At 56.9% G+C, this 18,562-nt stretch overlaps 1 protein-coding gene and 1 long non-coding RNA gene across 4 annotated transcripts; one reads left to right on the top strand and one right to left on the bottom strand.

The window, feature by feature from the left end:
* LOC102450536 (lens fiber membrane intrinsic protein-like) lies at nucleotides 1-17,380 on the bottom strand. Of its 2 annotated transcripts, XM_006115209.4 has the most exons (5): nucleotides 17,271-17,380; nucleotides 14,368-14,615; nucleotides 4,870-5,010; nucleotides 2,039-2,173; nucleotides 1-1,614 (listed from the first exon to the last, which is right to left on the bottom strand). In XM_006115209.4, the coding sequence occupies exons 2-5, from the start codon at nucleotides 14,540-14,542 to the stop codon at nucleotides 1,547-1,549; spliced, it is 519 nt and encodes a 172-aa protein (XP_006115271.1). In that variant the 5' UTR covers nucleotides 14,543-14,615; nucleotides 17,271-17,380; the 3' UTR covers nucleotides 1-1,546. The 2 variants fall into 2 exon arrangements, with proteins under 2 accessions (XP_006115271.1, XP_075764271.1); XM_075908156.1 differs by lacking the exon at nucleotides 1-1,614 and having other exon boundaries at nucleotides 1,657-2,173.
* Nucleotides 4,805-9,020, top strand: LOC142819663 (uncharacterized). 2 transcript variants are annotated; one of them, XR_012897524.1, is made up of 4 exons: nucleotides 4,805-5,184; nucleotides 5,610-6,387; nucleotides 6,624-6,791; nucleotides 8,859-9,020. It is a non-coding gene; the product is annotated as an uncharacterized LOC142819663 (long non-coding RNA). The 2 variants fall into 2 exon arrangements; XR_012897523.1 differs by having other exon boundaries at nucleotides 4,805-6,387.
* Nucleotides 17,381-18,562: the final 1,182 nt, after the last annotated feature.

The following is an 18,562-nucleotide window of genomic DNA, read 5'->3' as shown; positions in this document are numbered from 1 at the left end:
CCATCCCCCACCACCTGCCCCCCCACTCCCTATCCACCCAGTCCCCAACCTCGCTGCACCTGCGCCCCACTTCCAGGCCCCGAGCAACATCTATGAGCTGCTAAGCATCACTATGTCGTCGGTGGAAAGGGTTAATTCTCTCCAGGGTGGGAAGGGGCAGGATGCGGAGCATGGGGCATATCTGGGCTGGAAACACCCCTTGGAGCCTGGGGAGGGGATGCTCAGACCCCAGGTGGGGAAGTGGAGGAGACTGGTCACTGATCACAGCTTGCCTAGGCAGTGAGACATGGGGATGGGGGCAGCCATGACCAGATGGAGCTTCTGCCACACACACCCCGCCCACACACACACCCGGCGCCCATACAGGCTCTGGCCTGATTGACAGACTCTGGCTCCATGTCCCAGGCACAGCTCAGAGCCTGGGAATTCAGGGCGCCCCCTGGTGGGGCTGGTAGCAGCCGTGCTGAGCCGGTCTCAGTCAGGGAGGGACAGGTACGAATGGGAGCCACACCAGGCCCCCTGCCTGTCCCACTCTTGGGACACTGCAGCACCAGGATGCAGCTGAGGTTTCGGCTGGTTTTATTGGCACATTCAGGTCACTGGCACATGGATCAAGGCCAGCACTGGGCACCATGACTGGCCAAGGGCAGGGGCGGGGGCTGGGACAGGGCAGAGAGCTGCAGGTTGTAAGCGTTGGAGGTTTTGGGGTCTGTCGGGTCTGACTAGAGGACAGGGATTGGCCGGGGCCTTGTGGGTCTCATTGGAGGACTGGGATTGGCTGGATCCTGTCAGGTCAAGTCTCACTGGAAGGCAGGGATTGGCTGGGTCCTGGCAAACATCACTGGAGGTGGCACTGTAGGACAGGGATTGGCTGGGGCCTGGCAGGTATCAATGAAGGGTAGGGATTGGCTGGGGCCTGGCAGTGGCACTGCAGGGTTGGGATTGGCTGGGGCCTGGCAGATAGCACTGAAGGGCAAGGATTGGCTGGGGCCTGGCAGGTATCAATGAAGAGTGGGGATTGGCTGGGGCCCAGCAGATAGCACTGTAGGGCTGGGATTGGCTGGGGCCTGGTAGTGGCACTGTAGAGCTGGGATTAGCTGGGGCCTGCAGGTATCAATGAAGGGTGGGATTGGCTGGGGCCTGGCGATGGCACTGGAGGGCTGGGATTGGCTGGGGCCTAGCAGGTATCAATGAAGGGTGGGGATTGGCTGGGGCCTGGCGGTGGCACTGGAGGGCTGGGATTGGCTGGGGCCTGGCAGGTATCAATGAAGGGTGGGGATTGGCTGGGGCCTGGCGGGTATCAATGAAGGGTGGGATTGGCTGGGGCCTGGCGATGGCACTGGAGGGCTGGGATTGGCTGGGGCCTGGCAGGTATCAATGAAGGGTGGGGATTGGCTGGGGCCTGGCGGTGGCACTGGAGGGCTGGGATTGGCCAGGCTAGGGCCAGATGGGTGTCACTAGGGGGCAAGGAGCCATCAGGGCAAGGGCAGGGGCAAGGGCAGGGAGCTGTCAGGACCAGGCCATGTGTCCTGGTGGTTGTGGGGGCTCAGCCGCTTGCCACATTGGAAGTCTCTGTGGACGGGCTCTTGGAGACAGCGCAGACATGGAAAATACCTGTGGAAGAGAGAGAGAGTCAGGGGAGGGAGGGATGCCAGGGAAGCATCAGGGGGTGGGGAGGGGTAGAGGGCACAAGTGGGGTGGGCAGAGCAGGGGTGGATGGCAGGGCCTCTGCCCATTTAGCTGCTCCCCTCATCCCAGGGGCACTGTGGGGTATCCGTCAAACAGCCCTCCTCCTGAGGCCTCCCTGTAGGCCAGCACCCCTCAGTGCTGCTCGGGCCCGGAGGGAGAGCCGTGCAGGGCAGTGGGAAAGAGGGAACAGCATATGTAGCTCCAGGCAGCCAGGATCTTGACTGGTGGGTGAGCAGGGAGCCCAGGCCTGGGATCCCTGGCATGGAAAGGGAGATGGAGTGCAGTGATGGGCCCCTAGGGGCCTGGACACACAGAGGGGAGCAGAGGAGGATCCCTCTGGAGCAGTTACCTGCCGAGAGGGTGAGGATGACGGCGATCCAGCCCAGGATGTAGGACCAGGAGAAGCGCCAGTCAGTGTAGCGCTTACCAAAGAAATTCACCGTCACACCAGTGTACACTGACAGCCCCAGCAAAGCAAAGAGACCTGCCGGGGGAGCAGAGGAGAGAGAGGGCTGAGCACCGACTCCACTCATCACATTCAGGCACCAGCAATGCAGGGCTGCCTGCTAGAACACCTCACGCCAATGCACTTGCATGCAGGGACCTGGCCTGGCGCGGCTCTGCTACGGGTGCCCGCCTCGGCACTACAGTGCTTGGACCTGGCACGTTGCGGTTCTGCAACACAGGGACCTGGCCCAACTCAGCACCGCAATGCTGGGACCTGGCGTGGCACGGCTCTGACACGCAGGGACCTGGCCTGGCTCACGCAATGCTGGGACCTGGCCTGGCTCATGCAATGCTGGGACCTGGCACAGCTTAGCACCAATATGCAGGGACCCAGTGCAGCACTGCAATGCAGGACCTGGTGTGGCTCAGCACTACCCTGTGCTACTTTTACTGAGCATGACTGGCTATGGGGAGAAGTTCCCTCCCCCTCCCTGCCCCGTGTCTGGGCCTGTGAGTGGCTCCCCCTTTCGGAGCCCCCTGCCCTGTGCTGCTGGAATGCCAGGACAGTCACTGACATGATGGGATGCCCTCCCCACCCCCACCCCCACCCCAGCCAGCCCTGTCCCTAAAGACTCAGCCAAACCCTTCCTAGTGGCGCGGTAGGAGCTGTACCGGAGAGGCAGCTCCTGCCCCCACCCCAGGGCCATCCCCTCGCTGGGGCCATGGGGCTACTCTGAGCTGTTCCCCAGCCCTGCCCGTCCTGCCCCAGCCCTGTCACTCTCCCAGGCAGCTCCCTGGGGTAGCCATGGAGCCGGCACTCACCTAGCTCTGCTGCCCTCAGCCCCACACCCCACCCTCAGCTCCTTGAGCTGTGCCCCCCGGCCCGAGTGCCCGTGGCCCCTGCCTGCACCCTTCTCCCAGAGCCAGGGGCCTGCCAGGAACCAGCCTGCCCAGAGCCCACCAGGCAGCTCCGTGGCTCCCTCTGCTGGACCCGGCTGGGAACGTTTTCCGACCCGGTTCGCTCCCGGCTCCTGCACCTGCCGCAAACCCTGAGCTGGGTCCCTCCTTCCAGCACGGCTGCATCCTGCCCCAGCCCCACAGAGGGATGGTCAGAGCGGCCCATCCAGCCCAGCCTCGGCTGAGGGCAGTGCCAGGTGTGCCTGAGCCACAGGGGGCGGGGAGGACCCAGCCGTGGCTAATCCACCCCCCGCTGCCCCTGAAGCATCCCCAAGAGCAGGGCCAGATCAGCCCCACATCGGGCAGCCCAGCCATGGGACTTGCGCCCGAGAGCCACGCCAGGAATTATTCCAGGGCAGCGGGCGAACCGCCCAGCTACAACCAGACCCAAGCTGGCTTTGCGGGTGCTTCTCCATCCCAGCCTGGCCGCTTTCCCATCGCCTGCTGCCTGCCCGTGAGACCCCAGTCTCTTCTCCCACCGGCCGGTGGGAGGAGTCGTTCAAACGCTCCCCTCTGGGGGACGCTGCCAATGCTGCCACTTGCCCACCGGGCACTGCTCCATCCCCTAGCTGGCATAGATCCCGCTGGAGCTCCTCGCCCTCTGGGCCTACCCCTATGAGCCGCCATGGCTGCCTGGGGGCCCCGGCCTGGCAGAGGGATGCCCTGAGAAATCAGAGAAGAGCTCAGCCTCCTTGGGTCTCTGCTGGCCCCATGGCACGGTATGGGATGGGCAGAGCAAGTGAGGGGGAGCCAGGACTCACACATGGCCTGCTGGACTGGGCAGCTCTTAGCCACTCTCAGCTCTGGTAGGGGTCCAGCCAGGCAGGGTTTTGAGAAAGCCCCCAGTTGCCTGAGACCCTGCCCCCCAGCCTGGCGACACAGCGAGGAAGGGCTACGCCTGCAGCGGCTTGGCCAGCTCCCAGCAGCTCTTCAGCCTCCACCTAGCCAGGCGAGGATCAGAGGGGACCCAGCACAGAGCCCCAGGCCACCCAGTGACGTGCGGCTGTGCCGGCAGTGGGAACTGGAGTCTGGCGCTAGCCAGAGCGAAGGGAGGGCTCAGAGGGGCCTTGCATCCTTGGGCCCCCCAGAGTCCCAACCTTCCTGGCCCGGCGGCTTTGGTCTGTTCTGACAGGTGGGGACGGTGTGCAGCCAATGGGCCGCGTGTGGGTCTGATGCTGGCTGCTGTGGGTGCACCTGGAGCTTCCTTTGCCAGCTGGACCAGATCGGCAGGGAGCCAAGTGGGCGGCGCTTATGCCCTGCGGTGGGGCTGGTCCCCCAGCTGCAGTGAGTCTCGGCTCTGCCTGCCAGCCCTGCACCCACCTGCCGAGTCCAACGGGGTGGTGCCCTCTGCCCGGATGATGGGGGTGGGGCAGGGAGCAGGGGGCCAAGAAGGCATTAGAGGCTTTATTCTCTCCTTCCTGTCAACTCCTTTCCCATCTCTGCCCCTCCCTGCTGGCCTCTCCCCGGGTGCTAAGTGGGCTCTGATGTTCCACCCCAGAGGTGGCTGCATGTGAGTGGCACAGAAGGGGACCCCTGGATAATATGTAATGGGCTGAGGGGGGCTCTCTTGATAATGGGATGCCCATCTGTCATCTTGTAGACATTTCTCCCTTGCCTGTTGTTCCCACCCTGCCCTGCGGTGCCCATCCCACCCCACTGTGCCCATCCTGCCCCCATGGTGCCCATCCTGCTGGGCTGATGGTGCATCCCATCAGTCCTAATAATGCTCAGCACAGCCCCGCCCCCCTCCCCTTGGCGAGGCTGGGGCCCACGTACCAGCGATCAGCAGGGTGATGCCGGCGGAGCGGGTCCGGGATGCCCTGGTGCTGCTGGAGAAGGCGGTGAGGCCCAGGATAATGCCCGCGAAGCAGGAGAGGATGGAGAGCAGCATGAATGCCCGGGTGGCATCCCAGAAGGCTGGAGGGAGGGACAGAGAGAGAGAGAGAGGAGCACTCCTTGGGACCCGGCGCTTGGAGATGGGCAACGGGAGCCGGCGCTCGTCCAAGGAGCAGGAGAGGAAAGGCCAGAGGAGGCGGCCAAAGGCAGAGCCAGTGGCTCCAGCACTCAGCAGAGTCTGTCGCTGCGCGGAGGGTGAGTGCTGGGCAGGACCGATGCAGAACTGAGAAACGCTGGGTCTGGGAGCCCCCTGCACAGCAAGCCAGTCCCCATGCAATCCCTGGGGTGAGGCCGTGGTCCCCTCTCTATTCCCTCCACGGCTGTGCCCTAGAGCGGTGTCTTCTTTACAGCAGGGATTGGGGGGCTGTAATAATGGGAGCTGTCCCCTGGACCGGCCCAGTGCCCCCTTGTTGGTGGGCAGGGACTCCCGGAGCCAGGTCCGATGGGGCCAGCAGTAGGGGGGCGGCTTGCACGGCCGCTAGGGCTGGTGTTCAGGAGGGCTCAGACACCTCAATCCGGGGCCAGACTTTCCAAGGAGCTCAGCCTTCCTCCCCCCACTTGGCAGGTCCACTGCTGATCAATGAGAATCTGACCCCGAATCCCCCCCTCCCACTTCCCAGCACCCGGAGCTGAACCCTGTGACGCCAATGAGAGTTTGCCTGAGCAGAGGCTCTGCAGGGAGAGGCAGGCACCTGAGGGTCGTGGGATGCTGAAGGCACAAAGTTGGCCACTGCTCAGAGACAAGCAGGGCCCCGGAGGGGGAGCAGAGGGACCTGAGGAATCAATGCAAACCCTAGGAGGGAGCCAGCAGAAGGAGCAGAATGGAGCCGGATGGCCAGGTACCTGGCAGGATGCGAGTGGCTGCATTTTGCATGAGCTGCATCCTAGATACGACCCGGAGAGTCGCTCCTGAAAATAAAGAATCACAGTGATGCGGCCTCTGAGAGAGACAAGGCTTTGGTGGGAACTAGGGTGCCCACGTGGGCCCCGTGTGGGTCTCCCAAGGGGCAGGGAAAGGGACTGGGAGTGGGAGATCCCAGCAACGGCCCCTTCCAAGGGGTATGTGTGACAAAGTGGGAATTTTCAGTAATATTGTTATGACGTCTATGTGTGCCTCAGTTTCCCTGTATGTTGCATTGCAACCTAGCTGGGAGTGGGGGTGAGGGAGGGCTGTATTCTCTTAGGGCAGGTGAAGAGACATGGCTGTGAATGGCACCTGGCTGTCAGAAGAACTGGTCTTGGCCAAGGCCTGTATCCCTGGTGAATCCCAGAGGAGAACGGAAACTCCAGTCACCAGCTCATACACCCCCAGCCAGCAATGTCCCAGCCTCAGGGGAAGATGCATTTCCTGGCCTTGCTGCAGGGAAGCTGAGCACAGACCCCAGCTGAAGAACAAAGGTCTGGAGTCGGGGGGGGGGGGGGGGAGTAGGGAGGAGGGAGAGTTGGCTGCTAGAAGGAGCTGAGGCTCTCACCTGGAAACTGCACAAGGCTGGGGGGGCACATAGAGACAGCCAGTGAGAGCCTGCTCGGCGGGGTCAATCCAGCTTAGCTGAGCTCTGGACTGGCCAGACTGGTCTGTGCTTTAACTTGCAGTTCGCAGGACTGACCTAAGGTCTCCCTGTGCTGGGTTCCAGCTGCAGGCCCTGCTCCATGTAGGAAGAGTGAGGCCACCTCAGGGGTCTGACCTACCAAAAGGATTCCGCCTAGAGACTGTTCCAAAGCTGGAGACAGAGCACTGATCCTGTGGCGCCGGGACAGCTGGTGGCAGCGGTGGGATGCTGAATGCACCAGTAGTATTTGCAGTAAGTGTCTTGCAGCAGTAAAACATGGGTACTTAAAGAACATAAGAACGGCCATACTGGGTCAGACCAACAGTCTATCCAGCCCAGTATCCTGTCTACCGACAGTGGCCAATGCCAAATGCCCCAGAGGGAGGGAACACAACAGGGAATCCTCACGTGATCCCTCCCTTGTCACCTACCTCCAGAGAAACAGAGGCTGGGGACACCATTCCCACCCATCCTGGCTAATAGCCATTGATGGACCTAACCTCCATGAATCTATGTAGCTCTTTTTTGAACCCTGTTAAAGTCTTAGCCTTCACCGCATCCTTTGGCAAGGAGCTCCACAGGTCGACTGTGTGCTGAGTGAAGAAAAACTTCCTTTGGTTTGTTTTAAACCTGCTGTCTATTAATTTCATTTGGTGACCCCTAGTTCTTATATGGTGAGACTACGTAAATAACTTTTCTTTATTCACTTTTTCCACAGCAGTCATGATTTTATAGATTTCTAACATATCCCCCCTTAACCTCCTCTTGTCTAAGATGAAAAGTCCAAGTCTTTTTAAACTCTCTTCACAAGCCAATTAGCCCATCATAAGATGGGATTTTCAGGTCTCCCCTCCACCTCGGTCTTCTCTCCTGAGCTTCCAGTCTCTCACTCCATCTCTCTCTCTCCTCCTCCTCCTACTGCCTCCCTCGCTCTCTCTTAGCTCGCCTCTGCCTTCTGTCTCCCTCTTTCTCTTCTCCCCCGCCTGCCTCTCACTCTCCCGTTCTCTTCTCCTCCTCCTCCTGTCTCTCAATCTCTCTCCACTCTCCCCTGTCTCCATCAGGGATACATGCTTGTCCAGGCCCCATCCGTGCTGCATGGGGACTGCGGCGCCCAAACAGCTGCTTGTGCCGCTTGCTCCCCCATGGCGGCCTGGCTGAGAGGCACAGAAGTCAGCCGAGCACCATGGCGGGAGGCAAAGGACGTGACTCAGGCAACAGCATCGCCCAGAGGGAACAGCCAGGGAGGCAACAGCGCCGCACAGAGGGAACAGCCAGCATTTCAGTGTTACAGAGGCACAGACACTGGACTACTATATATATGACTAGGAGACATGGATATCAGGAGCAAATGCTAAGACTATGGAAGAGCTATCTCTCCTGAGAATGAAATAGTTTCTAAGGCATGTTCCTGCAGAGATCCAAAGATACATCCTAGATGGGTAGCCCAAAACCATGACAGAGGCTCTTTAAAGTTTGCAGGAACATCTGGAATACTTACACCACTTTATGCAGAGGCTGGAGGGTGTCAATATGTGCAGAATGAAATCCAGCACTGTCCCATACCACACCTTCCATAACCTGATGATTTAGCTGCCCCAATTTAGCCAATTTGTTTTGTACTGTTTTCAGGGCTACCGGATTTACTATTCCAGTGCTCAATCCAGCACCTTCCAGGATCACTCCGAAGTTGTTGTTGTTGGTTTATTTATTTATTTTTTTTGGCCTGTTGAATGCCTTCCTTATTCATCATCCAGGTGTTAAGTATGGCATTAGCCCATTTGCTACAGTTGGAATGCATTCGGGAAATATTAATATTTCATTTTAGGGTGACAAAATACTGAATAACCCCTGGTGAAAATACTACAAAATCCTCGGGCATAGCATGCCCCAGGAGAGTGGGTACTTCTGCTGGGTTAGTGGGTTCAGTAGAGAGATAATACTGAACAGTGCAGGAGTCAGCCGAGTGCCACGGCGGGAGGCAAACGATGTGACACAGGCAACAGCACCGCCCAGAGGGAACAGCCAGGAAGGTAACAGCACCACCCAGAGGGAACAGCCAGCATTTCAGCATTACAGAGTTACAGACAATGGGCTTCTATATATATGATATGAGACCTTTTCCAAACTCCTAATCATTTTTGTTGCCCTTTTCTGACCCTTTTCCAATGCCAATATATATTTTTGAGCTGAGGCAACCACATCTGGACACAGTACTGAAGATGTGGTTCATGGATTTATATAGAGGCATTGAAATATTTTCTGTCTTATTCTCTATCCCTTTTTTAATGATTCCTAACATTCTATTTGCTTTTTTGACAGCTGCTGCCCATTGAGTGGATGTTTTCAGAGAACTATCCACAATGACTCCAAGATCTCTCTCTTGTGTAGTTGTAGCTAAATGAATCCCCTCATATTGTATGTACATTTGGGATTATTTTTTCCAATATGCATTGCTTTACATTTATCAACATTAAATTTTGTTTGCCATTTTGTTCACTTAGTTTGGTGAGATTTTTTTGAAGCTCTTCACAGTCTGCATCGGTCTTAATTATCTTGAGCAGTTTGGTATCATCTGCAGATTTTGCCACCTAACTGCTTACCCCTTTCTCTAGATCAGTGGTTCCCAAACTTTTTGGCATCACGCCCCCCCCCCTTTTTGATTTTTGAGAAGCCCTCACCCCCCCCAGCACAACTTGGGGGGAGGGGCAGAATTGACTGGGGGCTGGGTTGCCTCATGCCCCCCCCCCCCAGGAATTTCTTCATGCCCGCCCAGGGGAGCACACACCCCAGTTTGGGAACCCATGATCTAAATCATTTATAAATAAGTTGAATAGGATTGGTCCCAGGACAGACCCTTGGTGGACCCCACTAGTTACCGCTTTCCATTCGGAAAACTTATAATTTATTCCTACCCTTTGTTTCCTGCCTTTTTACCAATCATCAATCCATGACAACTTACTTTACTTAAGATCCTTTGATGAGGGAATTTGTTAAAGGCTTTCTGGAAATCTAAGTATATTATATCCCCTGGATCCCCCTTGTCCATGTTTGTTGACCCCCTCAAAGAACTTTACTAGATTAGTAAGGAATGTTTTCCCTTTACAGAAACCGTGTTGACTTTCTCCCAACAAATTATGTTCATCGATGTGTCTGACAATTTTATTCTTTACTATAGTTTCAACTAATTTGCCCAGTACTGATGTTAGACTTACCAGTCTGTAATTGCCAGGATCACCTCTAGAGCCCTTTTTGAATACTGGCATCACGTTAGCTATCTTCCAGTCATTAGGTACGGAAGCTGATTTAAAGGCTTGTTTACAGGCTTGATTAAACGGAAACAGCAAGAAAGTGGTGTATAACCACCTCCCTGGGAAGAACATTGCAAACTGTGCAGGGAGAGAGGGTCAAGTGCCAGGAAACTCAACAAGGTACAGCTGATTGCATGGCTGGAGAAGGACAATCAAACCAAGAAGAAGATTCAAGATCTAAGTAGAGTTCTAAGAGGGTCCATGGGTGACCAAGGCAGCAGCAAATCATCTTTGTGACCTGGTTCCCCATCAACAGACTTGAAGTGGTGGGAATGAGAGCGGAGGACGAAGGGCCTAGAAGACTGTGGCAATCTGCAGAAGCATGAGGAAGAACTTGGAGAAGCAGTGAAAGCATGAACTGGCGATGGAGATGCAGAAGGACAAGAGGACCCATCAAGAGGTAAGTCAAGAAAGATACCAAGATGTCAATTCCACAGGGAACCTGCACACCCAATTGTTTCCCCCGTGTAAGGGGAAGGGATATAGACACCTACTTCACTGCCTTTGAGAAGGGTTATGATTTGAACCTGTGGTTGGCCCTTTGGACAGCTCGGCTATGTCACTCCCTTACTTGATCCCAAAGCCACACAGGTGTACACCCAGAAGCAAGGTGCTGATACTGGGTGTGAACTACAAAGAGTTCAAAAATCTCTATTCCTTAGGACAGTGTTTCCCAATTTGATCTGGCCACGGAACCCTTTGCAGCTTCAAAGAATTTCAAGGAACCCTAGGGTTGCCAGGGTAAAATTTGTTGACCAAAAAAAGAAAAGAAAAAATAGACCCGCCAAGTCCTGCTGCAATTTGTTGAGCAAAAAAAAAGGTTCTGTCTCTTTAAGAGGGGGTGGGGGAGTTCTCGCAGAACCATTACTTCCACTAAGCACCAAATAGGAAACACCGCATTAGAAGGTCTCAGAGGGTGTTAGTCTGTAACTTTAAAAACAATTACGGGTCCTGTGGCACCTTAGGCTACGTCTAGACTGCATCCCTCTGTCAACGGAGGGATGCAAATCAAGCACGTCGAAATTGGAAATGAAGCTGGGATTTGAATATCTCACACCTCATTAGCATAAACATGGCCGCCGCTTATTTTTTAAATGGAGTTTTTTTGAAAAAACCCAGCAGTCTAGACGCGGATCTGTTGAAAATAAACCCTTTTTCAACAGATCCTGTATCCCTCAAAAAATGAGGTTTGCAGGATCTGTCAAAGATTTATTTTCGACAGATCTGCGTCTAGACTACCATTTTTTTCGAAAACACTCCGTTTTGAAAAAAAGTGGCAGCCATGTTTGTGCTAATGAGGCATGGGATATTTAAATCCCGGCTTCATTAGCAATTTTGATGTGCCTAATCTACATCTCTCTGTCGACAGAGAGGTGTAATCTAGACACACCCTCACGAGACTAACAAAAATATACAGAATCGTGAGCTTTCATGGGAAAAACCCACTTATTGGCCAAATCCAACAGTCTCTACGACAAAGGATAAATGGACAAAAATCAGACATCAGAAATGGAAACACACATAAATCTGTAGTGGAACATTTTAACCTACTTGGTCACTCAATCATGGATTTAAAAGTAGCCATTCTTCTACAAAGGAATTTCACTTAGCAATTACAGAGAGAGTCTGCAGAATTGGAATTCCGCTACAAATTTGATACTGTTACCCTGGGCTTGAAGAAAGACATTAATTGGTTGGCACATTACGAAGCCAATTTCTCCTGCCTTTAACAATCGCATTTCCACATCAAAAGCCATGAATTGGTCACATTCAGCCTCATTAACATGGGTCCTACAATTGACAGGTAATTCTGCTGTATCTTGATTTCTGTTATTTCCACTCTAACTCATCTGATGAATAGTAATAGAGAGGTAGCTGTGTTAGTCTGATCTTGCAAAAACAAAAGGAAAAACAATGTAGCTCTTTAAAGACTAACAAGATGGTTTAATAGGTGATGAGCTTTCGTGGGCCAGACCCACTTCCATCTTGTTAGTCTTTATAGTGCTACATAGTTTTTCCTTTTGTTTTTGCAAGATCAAACTAACACGGCTACCTCTCTATTAGTATTCAACATGCAAGGCACTACATTTAGCCATTTGGAATGGAAATCCATCAACCATATGAAAAAAAAACCACTTGCACAGATCTGAGGAAGTGGGTCTGGCCCATGAAAGCGCTTCACCTATTAAACCATCTTGTTAGTCTTTAAAGTGCTACACAGTTTTTTCTTTCATCTGTTGAAGTGGGTTTTACTCACGGAAGCTCATGATATTTTGCTTAGTCTCGCAGGTGCCACAGGACCACTCATTGTTTCTAGTGCTTAGGTTTGACTGAACACCTGGGGCTTATAGGAAAAGGGCTTGGGGTGAGCCAAAGACCCAGAGTGTGACCCTGTATGAAGCCACCCCTCTGCTGGGAGAATCTCCACTAATATGGGGGAGCTGTCCCGACACTGAGCATTTAAGTAACCTGAGTGTGCTCTGTCCCCAGGAGATGAAAATGTGATCAGCGCCGAGGAAGCTGGGGGTTCAGTCTAGAGCAGTGGTCCCCAACGCGGTGCCCGTGGGCGCCATGGCGCCCACCGGGCCATTTCTGTGCGCCCGCCAAGTGATCACCAGCCCCGTCCCCGGGCACGTGGTGCATGGGCAGCCCCGGCCCCTGGGCGCACAGCATATGGGTGGCCCCACCCCCGGGTGCACAGCGCAAGGGCTGTGCCGGCCCCGAGCATGCAGCGTATGAGCGTCCCAGACACTGGACACATGGCACAGGAGCGGCATTGACCCCAGGAATGCGGCGCATGGGTGGCCCCACCCCCGGGTGCCCAGCGCATGAGTAGCCCCACACCCGGGCGCCTAGCAGCCCCAAAAGGTTGGGGACCACTGGTCTAGAGGCTGTGTAGCTTACCCTGGAGGAAGAGACCTCCTTGGGGGTCTGGCCCATGGAAAGGTTCCTCCTAGAGCTTGGGGAGTAGCCTGGATCCAGTGGATCCCTCATAGCTGGAAAGGGATCAACGGTGACTGCAAGGGTGGGGTCCCAGTGAGGGCTCCCCAAGGGGCAGAGAGTGGGGGGAGCCCCAGGGGCAAGGAGCAAATTTACACGTGAGCCCCCCCCCCCCCCCCAAGGCAGCAAGAGAAACACACAGAGAAGCATCAGCAGCTTCCACCCCACTGCTCCAAGCTGGGGGCTCGGGGGCCAAGTAGACCCATGAGGATTCCTTGCCGCTGGTCGCTCCAGGTCACCCCGGCTCCGTTTTAATTTGGATTCAGACCCAGCCAGATTCTCTGTCATGGGACACTGGCCAGCGGCGTCATGCTGCTCTCCCGGTGCCGGCGCTCCTGTGCCCGAGCCTCTGGGGGCAGACGCTAGCCATGCAAGCCCCGGGAGATTTCCATCCGTTGCAGATTGGCCTCCCCTGCCTTGGGTGACAGCTGCCATCCTGGGTCCTCCCAGAGAATCAAGCCTGCACCCTCCCTGCCCCTTGCACCCTCAAGCAGCCTGAACAGACTCAGACCCTGTGCCCTAAAGTGGGCACTGCCATGTCTTCGTGTGACACACTCCCTGGTCCCACCCTCATGATGCAGGGTCAGTGGCAGTCCCGGCCCGGAAGACCACGAGCCGGGAAAGGAGGCAGGGGGCTTTCTTATCCCCACCCCCACCTCCCTGGGACGGGCCAGTTCTCAGTGTCCCTCTCCAGAATTTTCCACTAGCCAGCGATAGGCCAGCTCGGTAGCTCAGCGGGGGCCAGTGCTGTGAAGCCGCTGGGCTCTTTATAGGCTCAATGGAAACTCTGCCTCCTGATCGGAGAGAAGGGAGCTGGGGTATGGCTGCGACTGCCCCAGAGCCCTCCTCTCCCCCCCAGGGCTGATCCTTCTCCGGTCTCCCTGCCTCATGTAGCAAGCCAGTGCTGGGGAAGGTCAGACCCTGAGCCCAGGCCGGAGCTGACAAGATCAGGAGAGGCCAGACCTGGGCTTTCGGGGCTGCCGGACGGTGGTATCAGGCCCCACTTTGTCCTGTCCATATTATGAGGCCAGGACCTACATCAATCAGAGCTGCCTCAGTGGGACGTGCGGATGCTGCACTGTCAGCTCCACTGCACACCCCTGGCATGGGGGCGAGAGCCGGGTCCCCCCGCCTCAGTGCACAGGGCACAGGGAACCTCCACAGCCGGTGGCCAAGGCAGGCTGCAGCCACCAGAGGGCAGTCGCGCTCCCACAAACCAGACGCCAGGAAGCCAGGCAAGGGCAGTCCTGGAGAATCCCTTTAGGGGAGTCAACCCATGAGGCAGGGCAGGATAATCAGTTCATCTCAGTGCAGTGTCTCTGCCCAGGACCGGGGCAAACAGGCTCCTGGAGCCAATCTGGGCTAAGTGCTCCAGACCAAGCTGGCAGGAGGCAGACTGAGCTGGACCCGCCTGGGTGCCCCAATCTGTACTTCCACACGTCACGGCCCTTTTGGTCCCGCAGCCACCACCCTCTTTTCCTCTGCCCCACCTTGGGGGCAGCCCCAGGCGCGCTGCTCACCGATGCTGATGGTGTGGGGGTGGCACTTGCCCCCTACGCAGAACCTCCAGAGCCCCTGGTTGCTCAAGTTCCCTGAGTAGCGATACTGCATCCAGAAGTCGGTCGCTGTGGCAACGATGAGAAGGACCAGGCCCGAGACCGCACACAACAGCCCGCCTCCCATCAAGGTGTACATGGCTGGCAGCTTGCAGGTCCTGCAGTTCAGTGGGGCTTTTCTCCTGCACGGGGAAAAGAGGAGACTGGGCCTCCTAGGAGAAGGCCCAGCAGAGAGTTACCACTGACTGGGCTGTGCAGCAGTCACGTCTGCTGTGCTTTCTGGCACACTGACCTGAGGAACTCCCTGCTGCAGGAGTTGCATAGCCACTATGGGTGGATTTCAAAGGAGGCAGGGGAATTCTTTGCAAGTACCTGAGTAAGTCAGTCCCATGCTTCAGAGCATGAGCATTATGTAAGGGTCAGGAGGGAATGCCCCCCACCACCACTGTAACATTATGTGTGCAGTCATGGAGTCAGGGTGCGGAGGTCCAGGCCCTGCTCTTACCTGGAAGGGACGAGGCTTCTGCTGACTGCAGAAGAGTGAGACTGAATGAGGTGATTGCCTGACCTGGCATGGGAAGAGGTGGGATACGAAATGGACTGAGCCCCTGATCCGGAGCCTGGGTCGCGGACTAGATGGACCGTGGTTCTGATCCAGTCTGGCAGTCCCTCTGAGACAGCGCTTGGAAGCAACAAACCCACTGGGGCTCAGTCTATTCCGGAGCTTGGTGCATTACACAGCCAGGCTGGCTGCTCCTCCCAGTGCCAGGGAGGCTGCGTGAAGCATGCCCCCCTCCTGGTAGGAGTCAGCCAAGCAGCATGGGGCCCCATGCCCCAGTGGCTCCCAGCAGGGGGTTGCCAAAAGGAGAGGCAGAAGATCCCACCCACAGTGACGGGATCGGCCTGACAGCAGATGCCTCCTGCTGGCAATGACGTGCAGGGACATGGGATGGGGCGCTGGGGGCATCTGCTGCGTCAGGCAAACGGGGCCTTTTGTTCCCAACAATGAGCAGAGCTTGTGATGTTTCCACAGCCAGAAGAGACCCAGCTGAGTCAGAGCTGGTGTCAAAAGGGCACCCTGGTGCTGGGCTGGGACGAGCCTCCGTGGGGAGGGGCATTCAGACCCAAACCGAATCAGCAGAACTGATGGTGCGAGGGGGCTGGTGGGGGGCGGGACTGAGGGGCAGGTCAGAGCAGCCCTGGGGACCTTGCACAGGGCAGGTCCCCCCTCACCTTCGCCTGGGTCAGAGCCTGTGGCAGAGGAGCCAGCTTTGACCAGAGCTCCTGCCTGGGAGATGCCCGAGGGAAGCAGGATTCCTCCTGTTCCCCCAGACTGCCCGGGGCATGGCCTGCAAGCCTGCCAGGAGCTCTGGTGAATGCCCAGCAGGCAGATGTTGCAATGGCCCGTGTTGCTTAGCTACCCCAGGAGACACCCCAAGCACCAGACGTGGCACCAGCACAGGGCAATGGTCGGAAGGAGGGTGCCAAACTGGCTGCTACGTCGGACTAGCTGGGCTGGACCCCGTGAGCAGTGAGTGCTGGGGCAGTGGCCATACCTCAAACTGGCCCCTGGAACCGTTGCCCCAAGCCCCGGCCCTGGCCCAAGGCCCGGTCCGTTCTGGGCTGGCATCGTTGCTCAGCTGGCAGCAGGAGCCAGGTGCTCTGGGGTGACGGAAGCTTTGCCCAGATAGATGCGTTCTCGGAGGATAGACCACTCCATGGACCATCTCCGGTCCATGCAGCGCGCCCCCTGTTGGAGAATCTCGGGGGCACCGCCCGGGGCCAGAGCCAGGCAACCCTGATTCCAGCGGAAACCTTCCTGGGCCTGACAGAAGAAGCATCTCCACTGTGGGTGCGGCAGCTGGGCCCCGGCTGGCTTCCCTTGAGCTAGAAGCAGCGTGTTGGCAGCTCAGACCCAGCCACGCCCAGGGGGTGGGGGAGTTAACTCAGGCAGCGCATCTACACTGTGACTTTTACTGTTGCTTAGCTCTTTACTGCCCTGGGGGGCACAAGCCACCCCCCGTGTCCCCTCTTTATGGGGTATCAGGTTGGGGAGTGGGTCAGAACGGGGGCTCAGTGTCAGAGGTTGGCAGGTCTCCACACTGCTTCTCAAAGTTCACTGCAGCGAGAGCCCAGGACAGCCCATGGTCTGTTAAGGACATGTCTCCTCAGCGGGAGGGAGATGCCAGCGGCTCTCCAGAGAAGGGCGGGGGTAGGAGCCACAGCAGCAGGGACGTCCCTTCCCGAGAGCTGGGGGCAGAGGCAGTAGCCAAAGTGGGGGCCGCCCCTGGACTAGAGTTGGGGGGCAGGAACAGCTGCCACAGGGAGCCACCCTCTGACTTGAGGGGGAGCAGAGGCACCAGCCTTGGGGAGCCACCACTGACCTGAGGCAGGTTGGGGGAACCGGGCACAAGAAACTGCCCCCAGACCTGAGGGTGGCAGAGCTTAGAGGCCTGTGAGACAGAGGCTGAGCAAAGTGGAGGTAGCAGCCAGCAGCCCAGACATGGTTCTTTGGTCTCATGGCCCAGCCGCCCGCCTCCGGGGCTTCTTACAGCCCTCCACCTGGAGCCCTGCTCAGCTCGCTCATGGAGTCACAGGTGGACTGGAGGCCCCAGAGCTACGACCCATGGGGGCAACTGCCCCCGCCCACCTCTAGGGTGCCCCGATTACACCTCCAGCTGTCTCCTCACTCCAGCAAGGAAGCTGAAAGGCTAAATTCCCATTTCATTCCATGCAGCAAAGCCAGAGGATAGACAGACAGATCGGGAGGGTGGGTGGGTGGGGATGGACAGGCAGGCAGCCAGATGCATTGAGGAGTCACAGCGGGGAGAAATTAGAGCTGTTAGAGAGGAACTAAAGTAATTTACCTTCAGTGGTGGCCGGTGGGAGAGGCCATGGCTAATGAGGGCTGACAAGTTGTTCAGTCGATTAACTCCGGCTTTTTCTGCAGCTGTATTGTGTTCTTGGGGATCTGTTGGAGGCAGCGAGGGCGGGGTGCTGGGGGGGACAGGGCTTTTATAGAGTTACCCCACCCTGATCCTCTTTGCTTCATTGTCCGGGGGATGACAAAAGGCCCACAATAGGGTGGAAGCATCTCGCAGCTGCTGGCTCTGGCCTCCAGCAGCTCCAGCCCTGCCGTTCTGCTGATGCAGGGAGCCACTGGCCCTGGGTGCGGGGGCAGGGAGGGAGCCGCGTTCTTTCATGAGGGGCTAATCAGAGCAATTTCTGCACCCCCAGCCCACTGGGGAGACGTTCCTCTCCTGTGGGGGGAGGCTCCAGCGTGGCTGGGGGCACTGAGTGATGGGGGGTGTTTACTTTTAAATAAAGGAATGAAAAGAAAAAATAGAGGAGGAAAGGAATAAGCCAAGGAAGGTGACTGTCCAGCCAGGATGTGTGGGGTGGCAGGGACTGAGGGAAGAGAAAACCAATTTTCTGAAAGATTTTGATTAACTCTATGTGTGCCTCAGTTTCCCTTGTATTTTGCAGTGCGGGGAAAGGGCCAGCTAAAGGACAGATGGGTGGGGGAGGGAGTGTGGCCACGCTGCCTGGAACTGAATGGATCATTAACAAGGGCTGCCCCCCCCTACCAGTGGGGAATCCCAGACGACAATGGAAACCAAGTGTCTGGGGACAATGACGTCCAACAACCGGTGCCCCAGAGGGAGCTGCGTTTCGCAAGCTGTGCACAGACTCCGCTGGAGAACCAGGGACAAGGAGGTGTAAAGAGCTGTGACACGTGGGGACCAAAGCAGACAATCCCTGCGACCAAAGGGGCACGAGATCAAGGCAGGGCGCAGAGGCAGCTGCAGGAGCTAAGCGGCCCCTTGGCCCCTTGGCACAACCTGTGGGCTTATGCCCAGAGCTGCCTCTGGAACTGGGTGTCAGCTGGGCCTGCTGAAGGATGGACCCAGGTGCCAACTCCCTGATGTGCCACCCCCACTTCAGCTTCTGCCCCACCACCCCCTGCAGCTGGCTCCTGTGGTGCCACTCCCTCTGGAGAGACCCTGTGCACCTACTGACTGGTCCCTCCCTTCCCTGGTCCCCATTGCAGGAATCCCAGGGAATTGGGAAGCTGGGTTGGGAGCTGCTGTTTCCAGCCACAGAACTCCCCGCTCCCTCTTGTCCCCCTCCTTTTGTCCCCTTCCTGACCTCAGGTTGT

This window comes from Pelodiscus sinensis, chromosome 24 (genome assembly GCF_049634645.1).
Source record: "Pelodiscus sinensis isolate JC-2024 chromosome 24, ASM4963464v1, whole genome shotgun sequence".
NCBI classification, from domain to species: domain Eukaryota; kingdom Metazoa; phylum Chordata; order Testudines; family Trionychidae; genus Pelodiscus; species Pelodiscus sinensis.
The sequence above is the reverse complement of the archived record's forward strand: the minus strand, read 5'-3'. Positions and strand labels throughout refer to the sequence as shown.

What these genes read in the sequence shown, in the direction of transcription:
- LOC102450536 (XM_075908156.1), bottom strand. Translation starts at nt 14,542, where the DNA reads ATGTACACCTTGATGGGAGGCGGGCTGTTGTGTGCGGTCTCGGGCCTG. An exon ending in CCCCCACACCATCAGCATCG is followed by an intron (nt 5,011 to 14,367) that starts GTGAGCAGCGCG and finishes CCCTCCCTCCAG; the next exon opens with CCTTCTGGGATGCCACCCGG. An exon ending in CATCACCCTGCTGATCGCTG is followed by an intron (nt 2,174 to 4,869) that starts GTACGTGGGCCC and finishes CTCCCCCGGCAG; the next exon opens with GTCTCTTTGCTTTGCTGGGG.